The sequence below is a fragment of the Macaca nemestrina genome, chromosome 4 (genome assembly GCF_043159975.1).
Source record: "Macaca nemestrina isolate mMacNem1 chromosome 4, mMacNem.hap1, whole genome shotgun sequence".
NCBI classification, from domain to species: domain Eukaryota; kingdom Metazoa; phylum Chordata; class Mammalia; order Primates; family Cercopithecidae; genus Macaca; species Macaca nemestrina.
Window position 1 is genome coordinate 21,416,862 of NC_092128.1, and position 25,115 is coordinate 21,441,976.

General features: G+C 38.4%; 1 protein-coding gene across 19 annotated transcripts in view; it reads left to right on the forward strand.

The window, feature by feature from the left end:
• Positions 1–25,115, forward strand: part of LOC105471320 (diacylglycerol kinase iota) — a 453,152-nt gene that overhangs the window by 246,576 nt on the left and 181,461 nt on the right. For all 19 annotated transcript variants that reach the window (XM_024789548.2, XM_024789549.2, XM_071094416.1 and 16 more), the window contains 6 exons: positions 1,415–1,475; positions 12,165–12,278; positions 14,040–14,177; positions 17,797–17,875; positions 21,366–21,421; positions 22,403–22,465. In XM_024789548.2, coding sequence (XP_024645316.2) covers positions 1,415–1,475; positions 12,165–12,278; positions 14,040–14,177; positions 17,797–17,875; positions 21,366–21,421; positions 22,403–22,465 — 511 coding nt within the window. The remainder of the gene's footprint in view (positions 1–1,414; positions 1,476–12,164; positions 12,279–14,039; positions 14,178–17,796; positions 17,876–21,365; positions 21,422–22,402; positions 22,466–25,115) is intronic.

Here is a 25,115-nt window from a genome sequence, read left to right on the forward strand (position 1 = left end):
GGAAGACATATTAATTCCTGCTCAATCCCTTTTCTGAGCTTCTCAGAAATCTCATTCCCTGCTTTTGTTAGAAGTGTTTAAAACAAAGTCTAGATTGTAGGTGACCCATATCCTGTTTCTCCCCCTTGGTGGAGAGGCACACAGTGGAAAAGACGGACACTTCTGCTGTTCTCTGTCTCCCTGTTTTAAATTCATGTACTAGGATAGTTCAGATGTTATCTGATAAATGTTAGAACACAAGGATACCATTTATTTTTTAATAAGTAACAATGTCAGAAGGTGATTTCTAGATAAATAGTATTATTGTATAAAATGGATAAATTACTTATTTTAAGCATGTAGGAGATTAGGAAATATTAAAATTAATTTGTTATTTTCTTAATGTATAAATTTCTTTGCCAGTTGAGTTTGCTGCAAGATTCTTTCTCTCTCTGTCCCTATAATACACACACACACCGCCCCCCCCATATATTTATTTATTTTCTATACTTTATTGTGCTAAGGCAAATCTACTATCCTGGGATGTGCCATTTTAGGAACTTATTTTCTTAAGATTTTATCACTTTAGTTAGACCCTAGAGAGACACTTCAGAGGTCACCATAAAGAACATGGTAGGACAGGAAATATTTTCAGAAGAAACCCATATTTTGTGATTTAAATAGGTGATATTTTCTCTATTACAGCCTCTCACAGCTTCACCTAAGCAAAAGATTTAGCAGGAGCAGTGTCACTGCATTTTTCTGAGAGCCAAGAGGAAAGACAAAATGATCTTATTTCAAGCAGGGAAGTTTGAAATAAAGAAAAATCAGTCAATCTTCCCACTTTGGGTTGGAGGTAAAAGTGGTGTGTAAGTGACTGAGCTGAGAGACAGACTAGATGGAATCGTAGATGTGATAGTAATGATAATGGGGAAGCCTCCCCATCTCGCTGAAAAAGATTTCTTAGGATTAAGAGTAGAAAGTGTAAGTTAGAAAAAGTAAATATATCCAGGGAAAGCTAGTAAATATAAAGAGGGGGTATGTAAGGACTATTGATTGTCAATTAATGATGATTTTCTTGGGGAAAGGAGAAGAGGAAATGATGGGAAAAGGGAAAGAAAGAAGTCGAAACGAATGAGAAAAATAACGTTGACATGTAATAGAAGTTATGGGAAATAAAACTAGGACATCCTAAAATCCCTTAAATTCCAATGTTGAATTATTCATTCAAAAATAATGTCTGATGCCTACACCTGTTCCACTTGCGGGAGTCATTCCTCCTGTGGTTACTTGGGACCTATGATAGTATTGTCATCCTCACGATTATACATTTTCTCCAGTGGACACCACCCCTACCCATGTTGTCCTCTGCTTTCTCTCTGCTCTAGCCAGTGAAATGTTCTTTTGTTTACTTTTTCTTCTATTTCCTCTACAGGCTTGAATTGTATAGGAAAGTACCAAATCTGCGAATTCTGGCCTGTGGTGGGGATGGAACGGTAGGTCCCTAAAAGAGAATCCAGTTCTCTGCCAATTCTATATTTCTTATTGTTTTCTTGTGCCACTTCTTTTTATTCATTGCCCAGTCTTTCCAATCCCCTAACACACACAGATCTCTCATGTGAAACATAGCCCCTAAGAGTAACAAAGGACTTTGTTATTGTCCTTATGAATACATACTTGATCGTTCTAACGTGTGCTTCACTCCCTCAACTGTGCTGTTTTCTTTCCTGTGCCATGAAGTAGGGATGTGGTCAAATCATTAAAATGAATATTATAGATAAATTCCTTTTAAAATATAAGCTGACCTGTTTCCTTTTTTTTTTTTTTTGCTGAGACAGAGTCTCGCTCTGTCACCTAGGCTGGAGTGCAGTGGCGCGATCTCGGCTCACTGCAAGCTCCACCTCCTGGGTTCACGCCATTCTCGTGCCTCAGCCTCCCGAGTAGTTGGGACTACAGGTGCCTGCCACCACGCCTGGCTAATTGTTTAGTAGAGCGTGGGTTTCACCGTGTTAGCCAGGATGGTCTCGATGTCCTGACCTCGTGATTCGCCAGCGTTGGCCTCCCAAAGTGCTGAGATTACAGGCATGACCATTTATTCTTAATAATTTGGCCATAGTAGGGAGAAATACGTGGACACAATTGAATTATTACTTTTTTTTTACTAGTGGAACTAAAACTCAGATTATTGACTGTTGTTTTGCCCTAAAGATTATTAATTGGTCCTATTTATATTCTTTTTTGTTGATACATTTTACATGTATGTGGACTATGTGTGATATTTTGTTATATGCATAGAATGTATAATGTCAAGGTTTGGAGGTAACCATTACCTAGATGATAATTTCTATGTGTTGGGAACATTTCAAGTTCTCTTTTCTAGCTACTTTGAAATACATAATACATTGTTGCTGACTGTACTCACCCTACTCTGCCATTGAACATTAGAACTTATTCCTTCTATCGGACTGTATGTTTGTATTCGTTTATGAAAAAAACGTGGAATTGGGCTGAAGGTTAATATCATAGATATATTTTTTCCTGTTTATTATGCCTCATCTGTTTTCTTCATTTGGCCTCTACTTGTAGTGATATATTTAACAAAGTAAAGAATTGAGAATCATGACATTTAGATTGTATTGTCTGGTTCTTTTTCTTCTGGATTTGGAATCTGATCTCATAGGATCTATGATTGTATCATGAACTATCTTTAGCTTTTCTCTAATTTCTCTAATTAGAATGTTTTATTCTCAAAGGTAGCAACAAAATCTTCCAATACTATCTCTCTTAGCACATAAGCACTTATTGTAGGGTTGGATGCACATTATATACCAATAAATGCAATCACAATGAAATAGAACTGTGATTTTTATCGGTCTTTCAGATACTCTGTGGAGAATAAAAACAATGTTCAGTTGGGAAAAATAGTCTTTATCTTTCTTCAAGGTTTATATTACACAATATTAGTTTATAAAATGCATTATAATGTCTTACAGCAAAGAAGCCAAACCTATTTAACTTTTTAAAATCCAACGGTTTTCAAAATTATTTGGCCATGGAATTTTTTTTCCCACACAATACCAATTTTCAATTGATTTTATCGTTCTAGGGAGACATATTTAAGGGATGTGCTAGGGCAAAATTTCCCAACTTTCTTTAGTAAGAATTACATCCGAATGAACCCTCTGAGGATGGATATACTGTGTTCTTCCTAACTCAAGCATCCCCCAGCTTAGTTACCTTTAATGAAAGGGTAAACTCATTGTGATTCTGTACCATACCCATAGTTATCTTCCTTATTTTAGCATCTACTTGCCTTCTCATATGACTTCAGATGTCACTCACATCTTTTCTCCTTTTCTAAACCTCAGTGACAAAAACAGGTAAGTTGAGGATGTCGTCCTTCCTCTTTCTTAACTCAAATTCATATAAGCTACGCATAACATCCCCAGATCTTGGACTTCTTTGTTGCCTTGGGTGCTCCACCTCCCAGGCCTCCCCTTCTCCATGGAACCTCCCACTCTACCTCTCCCTCCCTCATTCTCTCTCCTTTCTTCTTTCTTTTCTTTTTTTATTCTTTCCTTTTTTTTTTTTTTTTTTTTATTAGACGGAGTCTGGCTCTGTCACTCAGGCTGGAGTTCAGTGGCATGATCACTGCTCACTGCAACCTCTGCCTCCCAGGTTCAAGTGATTCTCTTGCCTCAGCCTCCCGAGTAGCTGGGACGATAGGCATGTGCCGCCACACTGGGCTAATTTTTGTATTTGTAGTAGAGACGAGCTTTCACCATGTTAGCCAGGATGGTCTTGATCTCCTGACCTCGTGATCCACCCGCCTTGGGCTCCCAAAGTGCTGGGATTACAGGTGTGAGCTGGGAAGACATGCCTGCCTGTCTTCCTTCTTTACTCAGCAGATATGTGGAGGAAGCACTGTGCTAGGTCATGTAGTATTGAGATACTCTCTGCAATTAGGTGAATATTTGAAAGTATGGGATTCCAATGAATAAAGGATAAAGAGGAAAGACAGCCAAGTCCACACACTTGTGAAACCTATAATTATGGGGTCTGAGCCAAAGTCCAAAAGGAAAATAAATGAAAAAATAGAAGAATAGGACAACCACCAGTCTGTTCTGGCAAGTAAACAAACCAAAAAAGGAGTTTCAAGAAAGAGGCAGTAGTTAACGTTTTTAAGGAGACACTGAAAAGTTACCATTGCATATGGAGTTTCAAGAAAGCAGTTTCAATAGAGTATCTGGGGCAAAACCCAGAATGATGAGTAAGTAAATGTTGGTACAATCTTAATAAATTCCTAATGGCCAGATCCGATTACAGTTTCGAATGTCTGTGATCTCTCTGATGCCATTGTCAGCCTCTTGACATGTAGACTACCTCCTTCTACTTTTCATATCCAGTCTTTTCAAGCAACTCTTCATTAATGATACCATAATTTATGAGTATTCCATAAGGGTAACTAATTTTTTTTCATGTGGTAGGTACTTTTTCCTCTTAGGGACATTATCTATATTTTAACTTCTGTTTTTACCTCCTCTGATGTAATTCACAAATGTACTAGTCATTTACACTTGGGTGTCCCATGGCCACTTGCATTCAGCATGCCTAAAATAAAAGTAGTACATTTACCCTAGAGTTGGTGCATTTAGACTAATTATTTTTGTCAGTGGTAACATCTGCAGTTAAAATACCCAGAATCAAGACTTTGCTTATCTTGTACCTTATGTAAACCCAAGTTTAATTTACCTTGTTAGAATAAGAGGTTTTGTGAAAAACATGGGGTATATGAAATGTTTATCATGGTATGTGACTGATATTTTTTTGTTTTGTTTTGTTTGTTTTCTATCACTGTAGAAGCTGGCAGAATGCTGCCAGTAAAGTGACAAAGCTCAGGGAGAAATCAGAAATTAAATATTTTTGACTGACTAGGATGAGGCTGTATTACCCCATAACCAAATTAGTTTAAATTAAGAGTATTATTTAAGATATAGAAAGTATTATTTAAGGTATAGAAAGTTTGCACTACTTTGGAAAAAAGTTCTTAGGCTTCAATATTAGCTACTTTAATTGTATGTTATTTAAAAACTACATGAAAGGCCAGGTATGGTGACTCACGCCTATAATCCCAGCACTTTGGGAGGCTGAGGTGAGCACATCACTTGAGGTCAGGAGTTTGAGACCGGCTTGGCCAACCTGGTGAAACACCATCTCTATTAAAAATACTAAAATTAGTTGGGCATGGTGGTGCATGCCTGTAATCCCAGCTACTTGGGAGGTTGAGGTGGGAGAATTGCTTGAACCCAGGAGGTAGAGGTTGCAGTGAGCCAAGATTGCACTACTGCACTCCAGCCTGGGTGACACAGTGAGATTCTGTCTCAAAAACAAACAAACAAACAAAAACAAAAACAAAACTAAGGAAGCAGAGGGATACATTCCCCAATAATGCACTTGGAAGTAACCTTTGGCAGGTCCCTTAACCTCTTTTGAGACTTCCTAAATCTACAAAGAAATGCATTCAGATCTCTAAGGTTCTTATAGCTGTAGCATTATAGTAGTATAGACTATTGTTCAAGATAACTTTAATGCAAGCCACATTTGTACAATTTTGAATTTTCTAGAAGGTACTTTTAAAAAGGTAAAAAGCAAGTGAAATTAATATATAATATATTTTATTTGTCTAAAATAGTATCATTTCAATATGTGTTAATTTATAAACATTAAGATATTTTATGTTCTATTTGTACAGTCTTCAAAATCTAGCATACATTTTATACTTACAGCACATCCAATTTGGATGAGCTATATTTGAGTGCTGGATCACCACGTGTGGCCAATGGCTGCTGCGTTGGGCAGTGCAGGTGTAGTCTCTTTGTTACTGGCTTGTACAATTCAGAGGCTGTCACATAGTTACAGCTGTCAGATGGTCTGATTCCATTTTCAGATCTCTTGGCTTCAATAAAATTCAGCTAACTCAAGAATGATCTCAAACCTTCATGTTTGTAAATGAGAAATAGCCTGTCCTTGGTCATGTGATAAATTTGTATATTCTCACTTCCTTGGCCACGTTGACACCTATTCAACTCCCAATGGCTGTCACCCTGCTGAAATATTGACGAGCACATGAACTGATTTCCTCAGGTACCCTCATTATGGCTCCTTAAGGTGTGACCTATGGTCCCTATCTATCTGGCTCCTGACTTTGGTGAACTTGGCTGGATCTGCAAGTCTACCTTTAAACATTTTAATTATTTCTGAAAGGCCTGATGTTAAATTGACTCCAGCCATCCACTTCATGCTTACTTCTTGTTCTATTGGCTTCCCTAGATGAAAAGACATCTAAAATGGTAGGTATCCCCATGCCCTGACTCACCACAGCTAATGCAAAGAAAGAAGTATTATTTTCCTTTAATCGATATGGACAATCATCTCTCATCCTAAGCCCCTTTCCTCATTCATCCTCAGCCTAGTTATATTTCATAGTCTCTCATGAGTAAGCACACAGTGTACCCTCAGTGTGGATTCTATAGTGTTTCAAGAAAAGGTCATATTCTGACTTTTATCTTGATTTCTTTTGGGCTAATTTTAAGCACATTTCTTTTAACATATGTTGGCTTTATTAAGTGCAAACATACATTAAAGTATCAAAAGGAGGAATCATCATGCACATATTCAAAAGGGTCCCCCAGTCATCCAATACTGTGTGGTCATTTTCTTTCAGAGTTCAGCAAAACTCTTGTTTTCCTTTGATTTCCCAAAGTGAGTGTCCTTCACTTTTTGGCCTGCATGTACTACAAGGCAGTGCAACGTGCATCTGTTTTGTTGGAAGAAATATCAGTTCGCTGTCATCTCCACTCTTCAGCCACCCCCATGTTATACTGCAGAATGAAAATATTGCTCAAAATGCACTCGGTAAACATTCAGTGACAACGAATGCTAAAAACGGCCAGATGGTGGCAGCATTGACCAGCTGCTGCTGTGCATGGCTGCTCAGGGACAAAGCGGAGGACCTGGTGTTCTCAATCTGTCAGCCCTGCTTTTCCTAGGAAGGAAGGAAAGAACATTGCAAGCTGGGAAATCATTAGGCCCAATCGGGATAACTTTCTTCAGTTCTGGTGGAAAATATACCAAGTGCAATATGTCGCAATTAATTAAATAACGTAATTGAAAGGGTGCCAGGTGAGCCGGTGGAGATGATTTGGGAAAATACGAAAGCCATGGCAGAGTTCCTGCCCATGGAACCTTTCAATGTGCAGTGTGGACTTCAGGTGGAAACAGGTTCTGGATTACTGTAAAGACAGAGCTTCCAGTAACAGCTTTAAGATCTTTTGTAAAGTTTTTCTCTAAGGACAAAGACACAGATTGTTTCCCAAGATTTTTTTATGTCTCCTGCTATTGTAAGTGTGTATTTGTTTCCATTTTGTTTTTTGTAGCCCCTTTTTACTGCAGGGCAGCTCTGCTTTCACTGTTCTTTATAGTCTGCAAAAGAAAGGCTTCCTGATTTGATGGCAGCCAAAGGTGGGGCTGATTTGCAAACTCAGGGCTCAACTTTAAGTGGAGAAATGGGAAGAGGACATTTTGCTTCTAGGAAACCGGGCCTTTATTGATGAAGTGAGAAAAGAGGAAGAAAATCTAGCTGAGTCATAGTAGCTAATGTTAGTTTAGCATTTCCTGTTTGTCAGGCACTAGCTAAGCAGTGTCTACACATGAGTTGATGAAACAACTCTAAAAGACAGGCATTATTATTACTTTTGCTGTACAGATGTGAGAGGAGCTTGGAGAGATTAAATGACTTGCCTAAACTCACCAGCCAGTTTGTGGTGGGGCTGAGCTCCCTGCTGCTCAGTACCCCACACTTCTGCGCTGTGCTGTCTTCCGGGGACACCGGCTGTTGGGGAGTGCTGATAGAGCTGCTGGCTGAGAAAAACTATTCAGGAGCTGTGGAGGGGGCGATATAGACCCACCTCAGCCAGAGAACTATTAGCCTAATGTCGGTTGTCTGTGGGAGAATTTCAAGACAAAACAAAATCTGTGCTGTGAAAGGCAGGAGGCCTTTGATGACTCCAAGGGTGATGGAATGATGAAATGCAAGATTTTCTGCTTATATTCAGGAGACAGTGACATATTTGATCATTTGGCTACAGAAAAAAGGAGACAATCTATTTATCTGGTTCATAAAGCAAATCGATGAATGAGAGGCAAAGCACCTTTACATTCACACCCTGTGTACTTGTGCTTTTCTGCATAGACGAAGGGTAAAAGGAGAAGCGATGGTGAGAAATCCAGGCACCCTGTCGACTCTGCCTTTGTGAGGAATCATAGTTCAGTATCACGAGAACTCCTGACAACCTTCTCTGAGAAAACAGATAGGAACACAGCGTAGAAGATTTGAATGAGAGCTGTTAGAAGACAGCATCAGCTGGGCGCCGTGGCTCATGCCTGTAATCCCAGCACTTTGGCGGGTGGATCACTTTGAGCTCAGGAGTTTGAGACCAGCCTGGACAACATGGCAAAAGCCCCCCGTCTCTACAAAAAAATGCAAAAATTAGCCAGGTGTGGTGACTTGCACCCGTAGTCCCAGCTGCTAGGGAGTCTGAGGCTGGAGAATCGCTTGAGCCCACGAGGTGGAGGCTGCGGTGAGCTGAGATTGCACCACTCCAGACTGGGCAACAGAGTGAAACTCTGTCTCAAAAAAGACAAAAAAAAAAAAAAAAAAAAAAAGACACAGCATCGATTCATAGAGGTTGTGGGACACGTCACGTACTTCAAAGTCATTTGGAAATTGTTTCCATGGGCAGTGAATTAACCCCTAACGTTCCATCTGTTTCAGTATTAGCATTCCTCCTGCAATGTGAAATTGTTTCTTTGCAAGCTCATCTTCACAGAAAGTTGCTTTATTTGATTTTACTTTTCTATCTCTGAATCACTTTGGTTTCTAGTAATATTGAATTGTTTTCAGGACTTTCAGATGAGAGCTGGGTTTTTCTATAGATTCTTATGACTCGATCCTGGGGAGATGACAGGTGTATGTCATTGGGCTTGTGGGAAGTCGGGTCGAGCACTTACCAGAGTGAGGCTTTCTGGGCTTCTTTCAGCCCTAGCAGGTCTCACCTTTCTGTGGGCCATGACCTTAGACTGGTTTTCACATTCTGCCCTCCTTTCTTCCTCCCTGCTGAGAGAGCCTCGTTCCAGGACAGCTTGCTGTCGGTCGGGGACGCACTTTTATTTCTCCATTATCAGGCAAAAGGCAACATCCTGGCTTCCTCTGTTGTTTGTAAGACCAGGAGCCAAGCTGAGCCAAGCTTTTACCCCGGCTCTGCCACTTTGTATTTATTTCTGGCCCTTTGAAGCTGTGTCTTTTCTTTTTCTTTTTTCTTTTCTATCATTGTTATGTCTGAGTGAAATGGGATATTGAAAGTGTAAACTCATAGCATTTTCTTTACCCAGAAAAGAGAGACATGTTTCAAGCGAGCATAAGAAAAATGTCTAATTTAAATCTGCCTGAAAGAAAATGGGCTGACTTGTAAGTACAAATCATAAAGGAGAGGTTGAATGATCGTCTCTTAGAGAAGCTTTAAAGAGAATGCCTTCTTCTTCCTTATTCGGAAGGGGTGGTGAATTAGATTTCTACTAAGTTCTCTTGTGGGTCTGTGAGTCTGGCTCTATTCAGGGCTGTTGTTTCTGCAGTTGGTGATCCCAGATGGTGGGCTTTTTCTGAGTGTTTATGTCCTTTTTATGGCCTTTAAGACCCCTTCTTGCAGTTTATTAGAACTGTCTACTTTTACTGTGTTTAATTTGTGCTTTTAGCAGTGCAGAAACAATGTCAAGTACAAACATCAGAACTAATTTAGCATCAGGCATTTTTGTTTGGACTTCAGTAGCAAGCTTTCTTGGTATTGCACGTAAAAGAAGAGACTAAAGAAGCTCTGGGTCAGAATCTAAGGGTCTGTCTCGGAGCAAGTTCCCCAGTTTAGGGAAATGGACAGACTTTTTGACATTTATAGGTCTGGATTTTTAGTTACCACACGGGGTGAACCGTGTGGTCTGCCTTTTTAGAAGATAAACACAATTTTAGACATAATTGGTAGACAAGCAAGTTTTACAACCTGGGAAGTCATCTTTGTGGAGGAGAAAGAATTTTAGATGGAAGTCAGGAGAACCAGCGTTACCATGACTCTGATACTTCTAATCATTTAGTCTTGAGAAAATTACATGGTTTTTTTTGCACCTTAGTTTATCAATCTTCAAGTTCACTGAATTTGATTAAGCAATGTTTAAGGTTTCTTCATCTCCACAGGTTCTAAAAATCACATGCCACTGCTTCCAGGAGTGTCTGGCCGTATCCAGAAGGGGGTTAAGGCTCCCTACACCTTAGCAGTTAAGGGGTTGGCCACTGGCATTAGGCATTCCTATTTTTGAATGCCATTTCTATCATGTAAGCCATGTGATACTAAGGAGGTCACTTACCCTTCCAATTCTCTGTTTCCTTATCTATAAGATGGAAATGAAAATTATATTAGTATCTATTTTACAGATAATGTTTTAAAGTTTAATACAAGAATTCATTAAAGGACTTTGCTCAGGCATGGCACATAGAAAGGCATCAGTATGGGCTGGGCGCGGTGGCTCACGCCTGTAATCCCAGCACTTTGGGAGGCCGAGGCGGGTGGATCACGAGGTCAGGAGATTGAGACCATCCTGGCTAACATGGTGAAACCCCATCTGTACTAAAAATACAAAAAATTAGCCAGGCATGGTGGCGGGCACCTGTAGTTCCAGCTACTTGGGAGGCTGAGGCAGGAGAATGGTGTGAACCCAGTAGGCGGAGCTTGCAGTGAGCTGAGATCATGCCACTGCACTCCAGCCTGGGTGACAGATCAAGACTCCATCTCAAAAAAAAAAAAAAAAAAAAAAAAGGCATCGGTATGTCCATCTTTGTGTTACTGTGAACTTCTTGAGAGCAATCTTTCTACCTTATCTGTCACAGTCTAGCTCATTTATCTCTTATTTTGATTGCTTCGTTATGGGTTTTATATGAAGTAGTGTTCAATAAATGAATGATCTAGTATTTTCAAGAAGCATGACTCATACAAATATAGAATGAATACATGTCAAAAAATTTGCTTAGCTCTTTAATGAGGGAACCTACAAGATAGTAAAGCTGATTTATCAGAACTAGAGAAAAAGAATTATGTACTTCATATCAAAATAATTTTTCTAAATTTGATGCAAAACTGATCAAAGTCCTATGACAGAATAAAACTATAAACTTTAAAGCAATCATCTCTTCTTGACATTTGTGTCTCTATAGGATGGAAATCTATGTTAACCTACAGTTACACAGTTCTTAGGTCTGTGAAACACTATTTTAGTATGACATTATAAGGACATTCAAGTCCTTTTTTGCCATTTCCAAGTTTTGGTCAATTTTTCTAATTAGTTATAAGACTAAACCCGAAGTATTATTTATCTTAGAAAAAGATTAAACAGGTATATGATTCTAGTTTATAAGTATCAATTTCCTGCCTAAACTTATAATATATACTAGGTCTGTCCATAATTATGTTTTCATAATGTTTCATTAAGGAAAATAGAGGGATATTTAGGAAAACACTATCAATTTCCAAGATGATACTATAGAGGGCAACCATTTAATAAGTACTTACATGGGCCATGCACCATGTTAAGTGCTCTATGGACATTTTAGTTTAATTAGTAAACAATCGTGTGAGGTACGTATTATTATCCCCATTTTGAAAATCAAGTAAATGAGTCTCAGTGAGGTTAAATAATTTAGTCAAGATTATGCAGCCAGCATGAGTCAGAATTGAAATTCAGTCTGATCCTGAGTTTTACATTCCCTCCTGTGCCCTGTTATACTACCAAAGTCTTAAACTCGGAGAAATTTACAAGCATGTTTCTAGTTAAACACACACATGAATGGTTTTAGTTTTGCTTATATGACAGAGCATGTGCAAAATGGTCCTTTTTCTTTTAACCATTTTAAAACTGCCAGCGATAAGCGACCTTTCTGTTCTCTACTCACTGAATTAAAACATACATGTTTTAAAGAAAAATAAAATCATTCTGTTTAGCTCTTGGAAGCCTCTGTTTCTCACACTGTTTTCTTTGTAACTTATTTATCTTTCTTATATCTCTTCTGGCCCCCGATATGCCTGTAGGTGGGCTGGATCCTTTCTATCCTGGATGAACTGCAGCTGAGCCCTCAGCCTCCCGTGGGGGTCCTTCCTCTGGGGACTGGGAATGACCTGGCTCGAACTCTCAACTGGGGAGGGGTAAGAACTGCTCTCAGGGACTGCCCATATCATCAAACAACAAACCGAATTCCAGATCCACTGATGTTCTAATGGAAGCGGGGGGTGGTAACTGCTGCTGTTGTCCAAGGCATAAGTTAGAGTTTGGAATCAAAGTGCCCTTGAGCCCTTATTTGGTCTGGTAGCTTCTTCGGTTTAAACTTATAATCAGCTAGAAGGGAAAGGAAAGCTTAGTATGAGAGAAATAATAGTGGTTAGTACATAGGCCTGCGGCTTTTTGAGGTATCCACTAAAAGATAGTTCGTGAGTTTGGCCTCAAGTCTGTGTGTAAAAGGATCATACAGACTTCAGTTAATCCAGACTCTCAGCCCCAGCTATGATAGCAAATCTGGTTCAACTTTACACGCCTGACTTGGGAGAGTTATGACTTTTTTTTTTGAACATTTTTTTTTTTTTTTTTTATTAATGCCATCAGAGCTTTGGCTGTATAGGTACTTACCTGTCCTTTCCACAATGAAGCCAACTTCAGGCAAGCTTGGGGGAAATTGTTCTGCAGTTGCTAAACAGCCATTTATTTCCTTATGTATTTTATAGTACTAAGATAGTAGGAAGGCACACTATATATACATATGCTGTGTATATATACATATACATACACATATACAGCCCCACCAACATTTATTTATTTATTTTTGAGACAGAGTCTCGTTCTGTCGCCAGGCTAAAGTGCAGTGGTGAATCTTGGCTCACTGCAACCTCCGCCTCCCAGGTTCAAGCAATTCTCCTGCCTCAGCCTCCCGAGTAGCTGGGATTACAGGTGCCTGCCACCCTGTGCAGCATTTTTTTTTTTGTATGTTTATTAGAGACAGGGTTTCACCATGTTGGCCAGGCTGGTCTCGAACTCCTGACCTCGTGATCCACCAGCCTCGGCCTTCCAAAGTGCTGGGATTACAGGCGTGAGTCACTGCGCCTGGCCCCCACAAACTTTTTATCTGCTCATAGGAGAGCATTACCTGGGCTGGGCTTCGTGAAAATTATATTCAGATGCTTAGCAGATGTTAGTTGACCTTTGGGCAGATTAATCTTCCACAGGTCTTTTTTTAAAGTAGGTAGTGTAGAAATAAAAAATGTATTTACATGGGGCAACTAAGGTTATTATCAGTGTTAACTTCTCCCTTCCAAATCAGTGCCTTGAATATTCCAAATCAGTGCCTTGAATATTGAGGACAGTCTATCTTGCTGTCAGTCATGGATCTTCAAGGATTAAGTAGCTCCCTAACAGGGCCATTCCTCAGTGAGACTTGCCTAAGGTCTTGGGAAGAATGGTGTCCTCCAAGGAGATCAGGGAGAGGTGGTTGAGAGGGAATGTTAATAGACAAACATTGTCAATCCCATCCCTCCTTGATTCTTTCCTTGCCTCTCCAAACACATTTGTTTTGTGTTTCCCCCAAATTCCTCTAGTGAGAGCCACGAGGAGTCCTGTTTTTTACTCTGATAAAAGTAGCCATCCAGCCTCCAGTATGACCCTTAATGTGTACCGGTGACTATTGGTTCTTGCTGTTGACAAAAAATATTCCTGAGCTCAAACCAGCCAGAGCTAGTGTTTCTATGTATCTTACAGTATTGTCTCAAATATACCTCAAGGTGAAAAATTTGCTCTCCAAACCTTGCTAATTACAAAATAAACAGAATATAGCGGCTTGGCTCTTCCTTGCATAAAATAGCATTGGCTTCGCTGTTCTCCACTCTAGACAGCAATGGATATGTTCTCTGATTCCTCAGGGCTACACTGATGAGCCTGTTTCTAAGATCCTGTGCCAAGTGGAAGATGGGACAATTGTACAGCTAGATCGCTGGAACCTCCATGTGGAAAGAAACCCCGACTTGCCTCCAGAAGAACTTGAAGATGGCGTATGTAAGGTTAGAGAGTTTTTTGTTCTTCAGAAAGGAACCCTGGAGCATCGGCCTGAGCTACACGAAATAAATTCCTGGCTGGAGAGTCACGTGCTGATGAATTCCTATGAGATAATGTGATAGTGTTTGAGTTGATGGCTACTAGGGCTATGGGTATAGTAGTACCAACTAATGATTCTGCCCCAATGACCTCTAAAGACCTAGATTCCATACCTGCTTCCAAAGCTCAGGGAGCTCTTCTCTGTCTTCAGCCTCTGCCCTAGAAAGGCATGTATTCTGTCTTATTCATGTTAGTAGCAAATAACTTATGAGAAGATGAAGAAATATGTTAATTTGGAAGCAATGGGAGCTTATTCTTTCAGTAGAAGTACAAACTCCTGAGATTTCAGGCCTGCTATAAAATATATCGTATGTTGAGGAAGTATTAACTATGCCAATTTTATCACTTTGGTGGGACTTGAAGATACGTCAATAAATGTTTTGACTTCATGTTATTTAAAAAAAATGACTTAATTTAGATTCAAGCTGCATGTGTGCAAGTTTGTTTCATGGACATATTACATGATGCTGAGGTTTGGGATATGATTGATCCCATCACCCAGATAGTGAGCATAGTAACCAACAGGTTTTCAATGCTTGCACCTCTCCTTGCCTCCCCACTCTAGTGGTCCCCAGTGTCTATTGTTGCCATCTTTATGTCCAGACTTCATGTTTTCTTTTAGTGATTGAGCTTTTATTTCAACCAAAAAGCCAACCAAGGGATATATTAATACTGTGAGCCTTCAGTTGATCCTTCGGTTCTAAGTTATGGCCTCAATTTCAGATAAATTTGGGAGGCTGCTGAGTAGCCACTTCCCTCATATTACTTTCCACTTTCCTTCTGTGATTGAAGTTTCAAACTCTGTATGTGTAAGAATCTCCAGGTGTGTTTGTTAAAATGCAGATTACAAGGCCCAGTCCCCAGAGATTCTGATTAAGTAAATGCAAGTTAAGGATCAGGCATCTGGACTTTAAATAGTATCCCAGTTATAGTGAACCATGCCATTTATTGAGGCTAAGATTTCATGGATGTTTCAGGCTTATAATAGATTAAACCCCATATCATTTTAGATTTAGATCAAACCAACACCTATTAGCATCCTGATCCTGATCAATTTAATTACATATATTATAATTTAATAGATGTTCAGGTTTCTTACTTGGCTAAATGAGATTAAAACATGTTTTACTCTGTCTTTATGGTTTTTTCACCTAAACTAAGATCCTGAAATTCTAGTAGATTTCTAGTAGATATCATGATTGCTCAGCTGAATTCAAGTTTATAATGTCACAATGTTGTTTAAACAACAAGTATCATCTTGAGATGTGATGCTTTTTTATAATGTGTTTGACTTATAGAAATTGGATAGAAAACAGCTGAAATATAAAGAAGAGTACCATATGGATATTTTAAGTTTCTTTTTCTACTAAACTTGGAATGGTTAGATGTGCAATAGAAATCCATATTTAATTCTCTTTCCAACAGCTTAAGAAATGGAAAGACTTCTTGGTGTAGCCAGGGAACACCAATCCAGATCAATCCAGATAATTAAAGGGTTTTTTAAAAAGGGGTTTTTAAAGAGATGTATGGGAAACTGGGGCAAGTTTTCCTGGAAAATATAAATAACTTAAAAACAGACTAAAGTGGGATATGATTTAGGTGATGGTGACCAGATGTTCTCCTTAGCTATCAGTAGATGTTAAGATGTGGGTTAGAATTGTGGCCAAAAGAACATAAATGGTAGAGGAGATGAACATGTCTGTGCTTTTGGCAGGATCACCAACCCATGCTGTCATTACTAAGAACTGGTATTTTGTTTAAGTGCAGGAACTGGATATTCTCAAATAAGAAGCCTGAAGAGTGAGACATGATTTTGGCATTGTTCTATGTGTTTAGTTTCTCTCCTGGTCCTTCATTTAGTTGAGACCATTTCTAAGGGTTCACTTGGACTCTGAATCATTCATTACATAGGCTTTGAATCAAGAGCTTCCATGTGGGGTCATTCCTTACTTTCATTAGAGACCAAGCCAGTACAATTTTCTTTTTTCTGCTTTTATATCTCTCTTGCTCTCTCTCTTATTTCACTTTTCTCTTAATGAAAGAAAATTCTCCTTGTAGTGAAACAGAAAATCTTGCTGATCAAGGGGCATATGAAATACTGTAAAAAACATACTTTTGAAATCTTGAGGGTTAAAACACTTATCTCTCAGAGAAGACAGGTACAGTTCAATTTGGGACACAAACCAGATAATTAGCTGGAAACATTTCTCATCTTTATTTACTTTAATATTTACCTTTCACTTGAGTTGCAGAAGGAAAAGTGGGAGAACCAGCCATTCCCATTCTCGCATTTTCCACATGCTTTCTTAATTGTTGTAACATTGAACTGAAGCTTAAAATCACATTAGTTTTGCAGATTTAATGCAGGATTTGAGGCTGCAGAGTTCTCTTCATTCAACTTGCACTGGTAACAGCCAGAGACCCAAAGGACTCTAGGAAGGAAAGTTAAAGCTTACATTGCATCTGTGTGGCTGTGTTTTCAGATTTCATGGTCATAATAAAGATATAAGGGTTGATAGATTAAACGAGAACTTGAATAATACTAATATGTATTTTTGTTGTTGTTTTTCTCTCTAGGCCAGCAGTAACTGAATGAGTCACATTGTCCTATTTTTTTTTTTTTTTTTTGTGAGACGGAGTCTTGCTCTATCACCCAGGCTGGAGTGCAGTGGCACGATCTCGGCTCACTGCAGGCTCCGCCTCCCGGGTTCCCACCATTCTCCTGCCTCAGCCTCCTGAGTAGCTGGGACTACGGGTGCCTGCCACTATGCCCGGCTAATTTTTTTTGTATTCTTTAGTAGAGACGGGTTTCACTGTGTTAGCCAGGATGGTCTCGATCTCCTGACCTCGTGATCCGCCCGCCTCGGCCTCCCAGAGTGCTGGGATTACAGGCGTGAGCCACCGTGCCCGGCCACATTGCCCTATTTTTTATATGACTTATGTAAAAAAAAAATGTGTGTGTGTTTGTGTGTGTGTGTGTGTGTGTGTGTATGTGTGTGTGTATATATATATATAGAAAGAGAGAGAGAGAAAGATAAAATAGGTGATGGGTAAACAAGTTAAATATTCATTTTACATTACAGTATTGGTTTGCTGAATATAAATTCTTGAAAAAAGTGTATCCACTGAATAAATTGGTTAGACATCATCTTTACAATTGAATTTACTTTCTAGGTTTGCTTAGTGAATTATTCTTTGTAACTATTGCAAATATATATCCCTCAGCTTAACGAGTTCCTGTTATTACAGCATCTATAAGAATGGTTCTTATTTAATAATTTGTATTTGTAGCTCTTATTTCTTATACTATTTATGATTCTTGAGAAAATTACTTGATTTTAGCTTTCACTAATGAATTAATCCAATAATTTCCTGTTCTTTCTACATAAGCACCCTCCACTTCGAGTTGTGGCTGATCTGTCTCTTGGGGACTTCTTCAGAGATAGGGGTCCGGCTTTAGGTTTTATTCTTCTCTTTCTGCCTGGCCACACACAATTTTGCCTCTGTCTTTGTTTATCATTGCAGCTCCCTCTGAATGTTTTCAATAACTACTTCAGCCTTGGATTTGATGCTCATGTCACACTGGAGTTCCATGAATCCAGAGGTGAGGACAACGTCCCATTTCCATCTCCCAGGGAGGAAGTTTCTAGCAGGTGTTTTGCATGTTCCCTTTTGTTTGTATATCACTTACGCGTTTACAGTGGGCTTCAGTGCTGTTTCATTTTAACCTTCAGGATGACTCTGGGAGCTAGACAGGACAGGAGCTTCTTACAAATGGAACCCTGAGACCTAGTTGCTCAGACAGATGGAACCCTGAGACCTAGTTGTCCAGGGTCTCAAAGGCAGTAAAAGGCAGGACTATAGATGTGTGTTCCAGGTCTCAGGATTGTTAATCTTTGTGTTCTACTGGAAGTTCTGAAGTGAGTAAAATACTAAGAAGTGATAGAGACTATTACTGAAGTCACTAGGATATTCTTTAGCTTCACAAAACACTATTAAAGTGCAACACTACATAACCAGAGCCATTGAAACATGGTAGCAAAAACAAAAACGTCCCCACTGTATAAAAGAAAGAGGCATCTTAGAACAATAGAGGAGCTATAGGTAGTTTAGGTTGAAAGAATAGGATGTAATGGTGATGGGATTAATTAGGAAGGTACTAGGCATCCCCACTGAGTGATACAGAGGTGTGAATGAAACCATGTAGTGATTTCGGGTACTAAAAGAGATGGAGTCAAGATTAGGGGAACACAATTTTTGAAAGAGAAGACAAAATAATGACATGCTATTAAATATTTCATCAATATTTTCTTATGCCATTTAGAACTGAGAAAGTTTAGGGTTTTGACTTATGTTTTGTAGTCCCAATTGATCTCTCTCTCTCTTGCTTTCTGTCTCGTTCTCTCTCTTAAACTCTCTTATTAATATAGCTATACTATATATCCATGTCTATGCCTGTGTCTATATCTGTATCTAGTGCCTTCTGACTATATATAACCAGAACCACGCTAGGATGTAGATTATCAAGAGACTTGTGAGATAAAGTCATAAATGAGAAGTACTTTACTTTTTTCCCTCCAGGTTATGTAAGAAAGGAAGTGGTGTTTAGAGTTTTTGCATACTTTGGAATTTGAAATAACAGAGCACTAAAAGCCAGAATTCAGATTTTCAGATTCTGGTAATGACATGAAAATTCTGATCATGCACTTAGGCACCAGAAGTCAAGAGTGATGCTACAGGATTAAAAACCACTAGAGTATAAAATACAAGTAGGAAACAGATATTCAAAGTCTCTTACTGGATCCAGAAATGTTAGTAGACTTTGACCTTCCTGGTTTCACAAGGTTTTGAGACGACAGACTCTGTAAAGGTCAAATTCTGTGCCAAGCAAGAACAATACTGTTTGAAGAGAAAGTCATAGTTTGGTATTCCTCTCTGATTGGCTAGAAAATCACAGCTAGAAGGGATGATTGATAACAGAACCTCAAATATCCTGAGTCAGAAACACTTCCACTTTCCCCCTCCCTGCCTTAGACAGTTCTTGGATATCAGATATTCAGAGGGACCTACCTTAGGGCCAACATTTATGACCTGATACCCTTCCTATATTTAAGGAGAGTTAATTTGGGAAGTAAATGGGGGATTTTATTCTTCATTTCTTACCCCATTTTTTTGTCCCATATTCTTTAGCAGAATCCGGATCCTAGGCTTCTTAATAAAATACCCCAAACTTCTTAATAATACCTGTAAAGTAACACAATTATCACTAATACATGGATTTCCAAAAATAGACATGAAAAGAGGTCTAAATGAATAAGTGGCCAACAATGAGCTCATTCAGTGAGCTCATTGAGCTCAAGTGAGTCTCGTCTTTAGTCTAACTAATCCGGAAGTTTTTCTAATGATTCACTTCCTTGTACTATGATGAAGTTTCTATGCATCAGAGTGAGAAGGGAGCAGGGAGAGACCCTTACATGGAAATACCAGGCTTAGAAGAAAATTCTTTTGGGGAAAGTGTTTTTCTCTTTTATTTTAAGCTGTAGGACTATTTTAGAGTGGAATATGCAAATTGTTGTGTGTGTGAACGTGTACATTTATATGCGTGTGATTATAAAACAAAAGATGTTAAGCATTAATCTTTGTATAGTCTAGTTTATTGCTGAGGCGTATTGTATTTTGATGCAGTATGAATGGAATTGTAAACATTTCCCCTGCACGTAAATCAGAGTCTTTGAGGAAAATCAGCCACTGAAGGGCTGCTAAGGGAGAATTGATATTGATTGGAATTAATAGGTACAATATTCATGCAGGTGAGATAGAGGTGGTAAAAAAAATAAATATCTATAAGATATTGGAACCAGATTTTGCTGATACACTTAGACCAGACGTATGGACTTTTCAGTAGCTGTTAATCTGCTTTTTTAACATTAAATTAAAAAATTATTTGTCTATGAAATATATAATTCAGTGAGTAGTCTTTTTTTTTAACTGTTTCTGTTCATTTGTATTTTCCCCTTATTTTTAACTAGTTAGTCAAGAAATCTTAAGCTGAGCTATAGAGGAAAAAACAGGATAAGCAAGACCACATTTTTAATTGTGGCAAGCTTACTTATTTTGTCAGATAGTGAGTGGCTGTTCTCAAACCAAGAAAACTCATAGTGAGACTTTAAACTGTTTTCCAACACAGGCACTATCTACGACTTCATGGATCATTTGCCATAAAATACCTGAAGGGTAACGCAAAGGCTCGTGAAAGCTGTTGTGAAAAAATAGCTTGGATAGTAGAATCTATGAGGTATTAGTCAAGAAAATGTAGTACTTTTAAGTTGAGAATTATGCCAATATATCTACATAAAAATGGGTAATTCATATAAATCTCATTAAAGGAGAATTTTTAAAAATTTAACTGTGGAAAAAATTTTTAGCACAGATATAAGTATAGCCCATCAAATGGACACTTCTCAGCATAACTACACATATTGTATTTCTTTTAGAAGGAATAATTAAACTGGCATTAATTCCCATTTTTATGTCTATTCCAAACACAAGCCAAATTCAAAAACATGTTTAATTACATTTGGAAGCTGCATACGTAGCTTATGGAAGTCATGCCCTGTGAAAGTCAAAGTAAATAATCACTTTTCCACCTCCTTCCACCTTTCCCTGTTATGCCAGCCCAGTATCCCTGTGAACCCTCCAGTTTTTACAAAGCATCTAGAGTGTCTCCATCTTTAATGTGCTTGAGAATCACCTGGAGAGCTAGTTAAGCCCCTCCACAGATGTATAGACTCCACATTCAGTCATTCTGACTCAGTCAATCTGGCTAGCACCTAATCATTTGCATTTCTAACAAGTTCACAGTTAATGTCAGTGATGCCAGTTTGTAGCTACACATTTATAGTCCTGGATTACTGTCCCTGTAGCACTGGGCCACTGTACTAACTGGCCTGGAACTAGGGGAAAGATGATAACCAAACCATGGGATCTATTGGATCTGTAGGATGGGAGGGAGTTGGGGAGGAAGTGGGAGTGCTAATCTAAGTCGCTACCTTTAATGAGGTCTCCATAACAAAACTACCTTTCCTCTGTCACAGAAGCAAATCCAGAGAAATTCAACAGTCGTTTTCGAAATAAAATGTTCTATGCAGGGGTAGGTATACATTTTATTTTATAATTACTACATATTACTTAGTGCCAATGCACTGTGTAATAAAGTTGCAAACTACATTAGAAATAATCACATATACATTTCGTTTATATATGTCTGTATATGGTTACTGTTTAATGTCTGGGCTTAAGAATGAAGGTGAGGTGTATTTAAGTTAGCTGTCAGAAAGAGAGTTGGTGTTCCTCATCTTCGAGCTTGTAAGGAAGCCCTGAGGCTTCATGTTGAACAAGAGAGGATGCTATTCAAAGAGGAATGTGAGAAACAAACATCAAAGACAATGTAAGAAATGGGGGAATTGTGTAGACTGAGGATGTCTGAAGAATCTTAGGGAAGAATGTAGTTTTCACCAGGGTGCACACATTGACGTTTGGATTAGAAACTGGCAGAATATGGGGTGTTTTTCATGGATGCATATGTGAGATTAAAGAGGGTGCCTTCTTTTTCCTTGTTTTGTTTCTCAGGCACGTTCATAGAAGTAAATAGAGAATGGAAAAAAAAGGCATCCAAAATACCAGTACGGTTTAAATTTATGCCACTGGATAGGAGGAGTTTAACTAAAAGGCGTTTGGAAGCTGCATATGTAGTTTATGGAAGTCAAGCCCTGTGACACTCAGAGCAAATAAGGAAAAATCTTAGTGGAAAGACTGTATCAGCACTTAATGGACAAGGAAAGTGGTCAGAATAGGTTGTCTAAATAAACCTTCCAATGACCCTCAAATTGTCTACTTTTTCTCTCATTCTGTGCTCTTAAATTTTATAGTGGAACTATAAATTATAGTTTGGAGACAAAGAAAAATTTCAACTTGACAACTACTGCACTGCTTTACTTTGGATTCTGCAGAAAGAGAACATGTTTAGACTTTTTGCATACTTTGGAATCCTTGGAATCTAGGATATGGAAGCAGGGATTTGGTATAACCATATAATTACGAATTTCTTCTTCTTTGTTTCCCTGTGGTATAGGCAGCTTTTTCTGACTTCCTACAGAGAAGTTCTAGAGATCTGTCCAAACATGTTAAAGTTGTTGTAAGTATTGAATATGTTGATTTATTTCATTTGGATATGACATGAATGCCGCAAAAAGTGAACTCCCAAATACTTAGTTTATATATTTAATCACTGGACTACATAGAACTTTGGAGATCATTTTGTGTAGTTCATTCAATCTACACTTATGTATCAGGCACTGTCTTAGTTGCTGGGGATGAAGATAAATGAAAAGACTAGTTTCACTCCTGAAGAAACTCACAGTTCAGTTGTGAAGAAGGTCACATAAGTCACTTCAGAACAATAAAATTGTTATTCAACAATGTGTACAATATGGTTGTGGCACAAAGGGAGAAGTGATAATTCTGGCTATGGTGGGGTCAGGAAGACCTTTATCAAAAAAAAAAAATGATGTTAGCTGGGTCTTAAAGCATAAATCAGTTCTCTCCAAACAATTATCTTTATTCCAGGATAATCTGAGGAGTCTCCGTTTTAGAACGAAGTATTGATTTCATTATTTTGTGGTGACTCACTCTCCCACCTGGTTGAGGTTCCTCACCGCTGGATGGATTTTTGTGTGTGTGTGTGGTGTTTCTTCCTGAGTCTGTATATCAGGTTGCGGATATATGCTGCTTGGGGGCAAGGGAGAGAGAAATTTATCTTTCTCTAGGTGACCCATTCAAAAATAGAATAAAATTAGGTATTAAGAAGGATATTAATGTTTCCTTATAGTAACCCAGTTAAAACAAGGAACGAACATGACCTTGTTGCACATAGTTGTGTAAGTAAATGACAGAATGAGAAAGAGAAAAAAATATATAGATGGAAAAGAAGGAATGAGAATATCACAATGCTTGAATTTATCATGTCATATGTAAAGAATAAGAATAATTTTGACGGGCTGGGTGCGGTGGCTCACGCCTGTAATCCTAGCACTTTGGGAGGCTGAGGCAGCTGGATTGCCTGAGCTCAAGAGTTTGAGACCAGCCTGGGCAAAATGGTGAAACCCCATCTCTACTAAAATACAAAAAATTAGCTGGGCATGGTGGTGTGTGCCTGTAGTCCCAGCTATTCTGGAGGCTGAGACAGGAGAATCACTTGAACCTGGGAGGCAGAGGCTGCAGTGAGCCGAGACCACACCACTGCACTCCAGTCTGGGCAACAGAGCGACACTCTGTCTAAAAAAAAAATAATAATTTTGACAAGACAGAACAGAACAAAATATATACATGGAAATAGAGAAAAATACATCATCTTAAACTAATGAGAATATGAAGAAATATAAAGATCATGAAAATATAAAAATTAAAATGTGTAATCACCAGTAAAGCATGTATAAGACATGAATCTCTCAAACTAGTTGTAACAAGAGACAAAGGCCTTTACCACTGCTATTAACAACCCTTGACATCCCTTTCAGATGTTTCAGTTCTCATACGATAAAAGTAAAAAGTAAGTATGTTTTAGTAGTGGAGACTCTTGAGACTGAAATATGGCCCATTGAACTATGAGGATTATTATTTTGATAAAATCGTGGCCATCAAATTTAAGTAGCAGCCACCTTATATTAAACTGTTTCTTCAGCTGCCTGCAGCCTAGCCAAAATTAAACTTTACTGCCCTCTCCAGTGTGTTTTACATTTACAGGCACATCCGCAATACCAGCCAGCAGACCCAGTGATTGCTGGGCGGTGGCCATATGGAATGGCAGTGTACTGTGCAAGTCACCGTATTGATATCAAACTCTGTACACTTCCTAACTGCTAGAGAGTTTTCTCTCTCACATCTCAGTCCCCTTGATGATACATGTCTCATGCGTGGGTGACTTTATAGTAGAGTCTAAAAGATGCTTGCAGAGAGGCCAAAATGGCAGCAAATAACTAGGAAAGATGTGAAATCAGCCTATACATGTAATGTTAAAGGTGGAATATTTATATCAATTATATCTTCTCTTATCAGGAGGAAAAAAAGCATTATAACTATGTGTAAACATCTGGGATTTAGCTAGGTCTAGCTTTGCGAGGTATATGACTTTGGGGAAATCCTTTAACAAACTTTCAGAGGAGTCTGCTTTCTTCATCTGTCAAATAGGTGTAAAAAGACATGTCTTTGAAGCAATGGTTTTTGACCATTGTGCTGTGACATAGAGGGATACAAGGGTACTTTACAATGACATCATTCTATGTTTTCTTGAGTGTGAGATGAAAAGGATGGAAGATTAGCAAGAGTGATTAGATGTCTACCCAACAACAGACTATCTTTTCTTTGTGAAGGTGAAGTCAGTGTTTCTAATGCAATAGCTAATAATGTCTCATAGAGATACAAAATATGTATGTGAATACTAGACTGAGAAAACACAAAACAACAGTAAAAACCTGCATATAGCAGTATTTGTTCCATTTTCCATATTTTCTTCTTGTTATCAATATATGAGCTTGTACAAAGGAACATATTTTGCATGCAAATATGTCCCTTTGTGTGTATTTGAAATTGGGAAAAAGTTGAAAAATGATATTCTAAAGGAATAGTACAGTTTATTGCAATATATATATATATATATATATATATATATATATATATATATATATAAACTCTGTAAAGCAGTATATGGTGTAAAGCAGACATTTTCATATGATTTGATGAGTTCCCAGAATCACTAACATGTTTCCCAGAAGGGAAAAGTAGAAAGT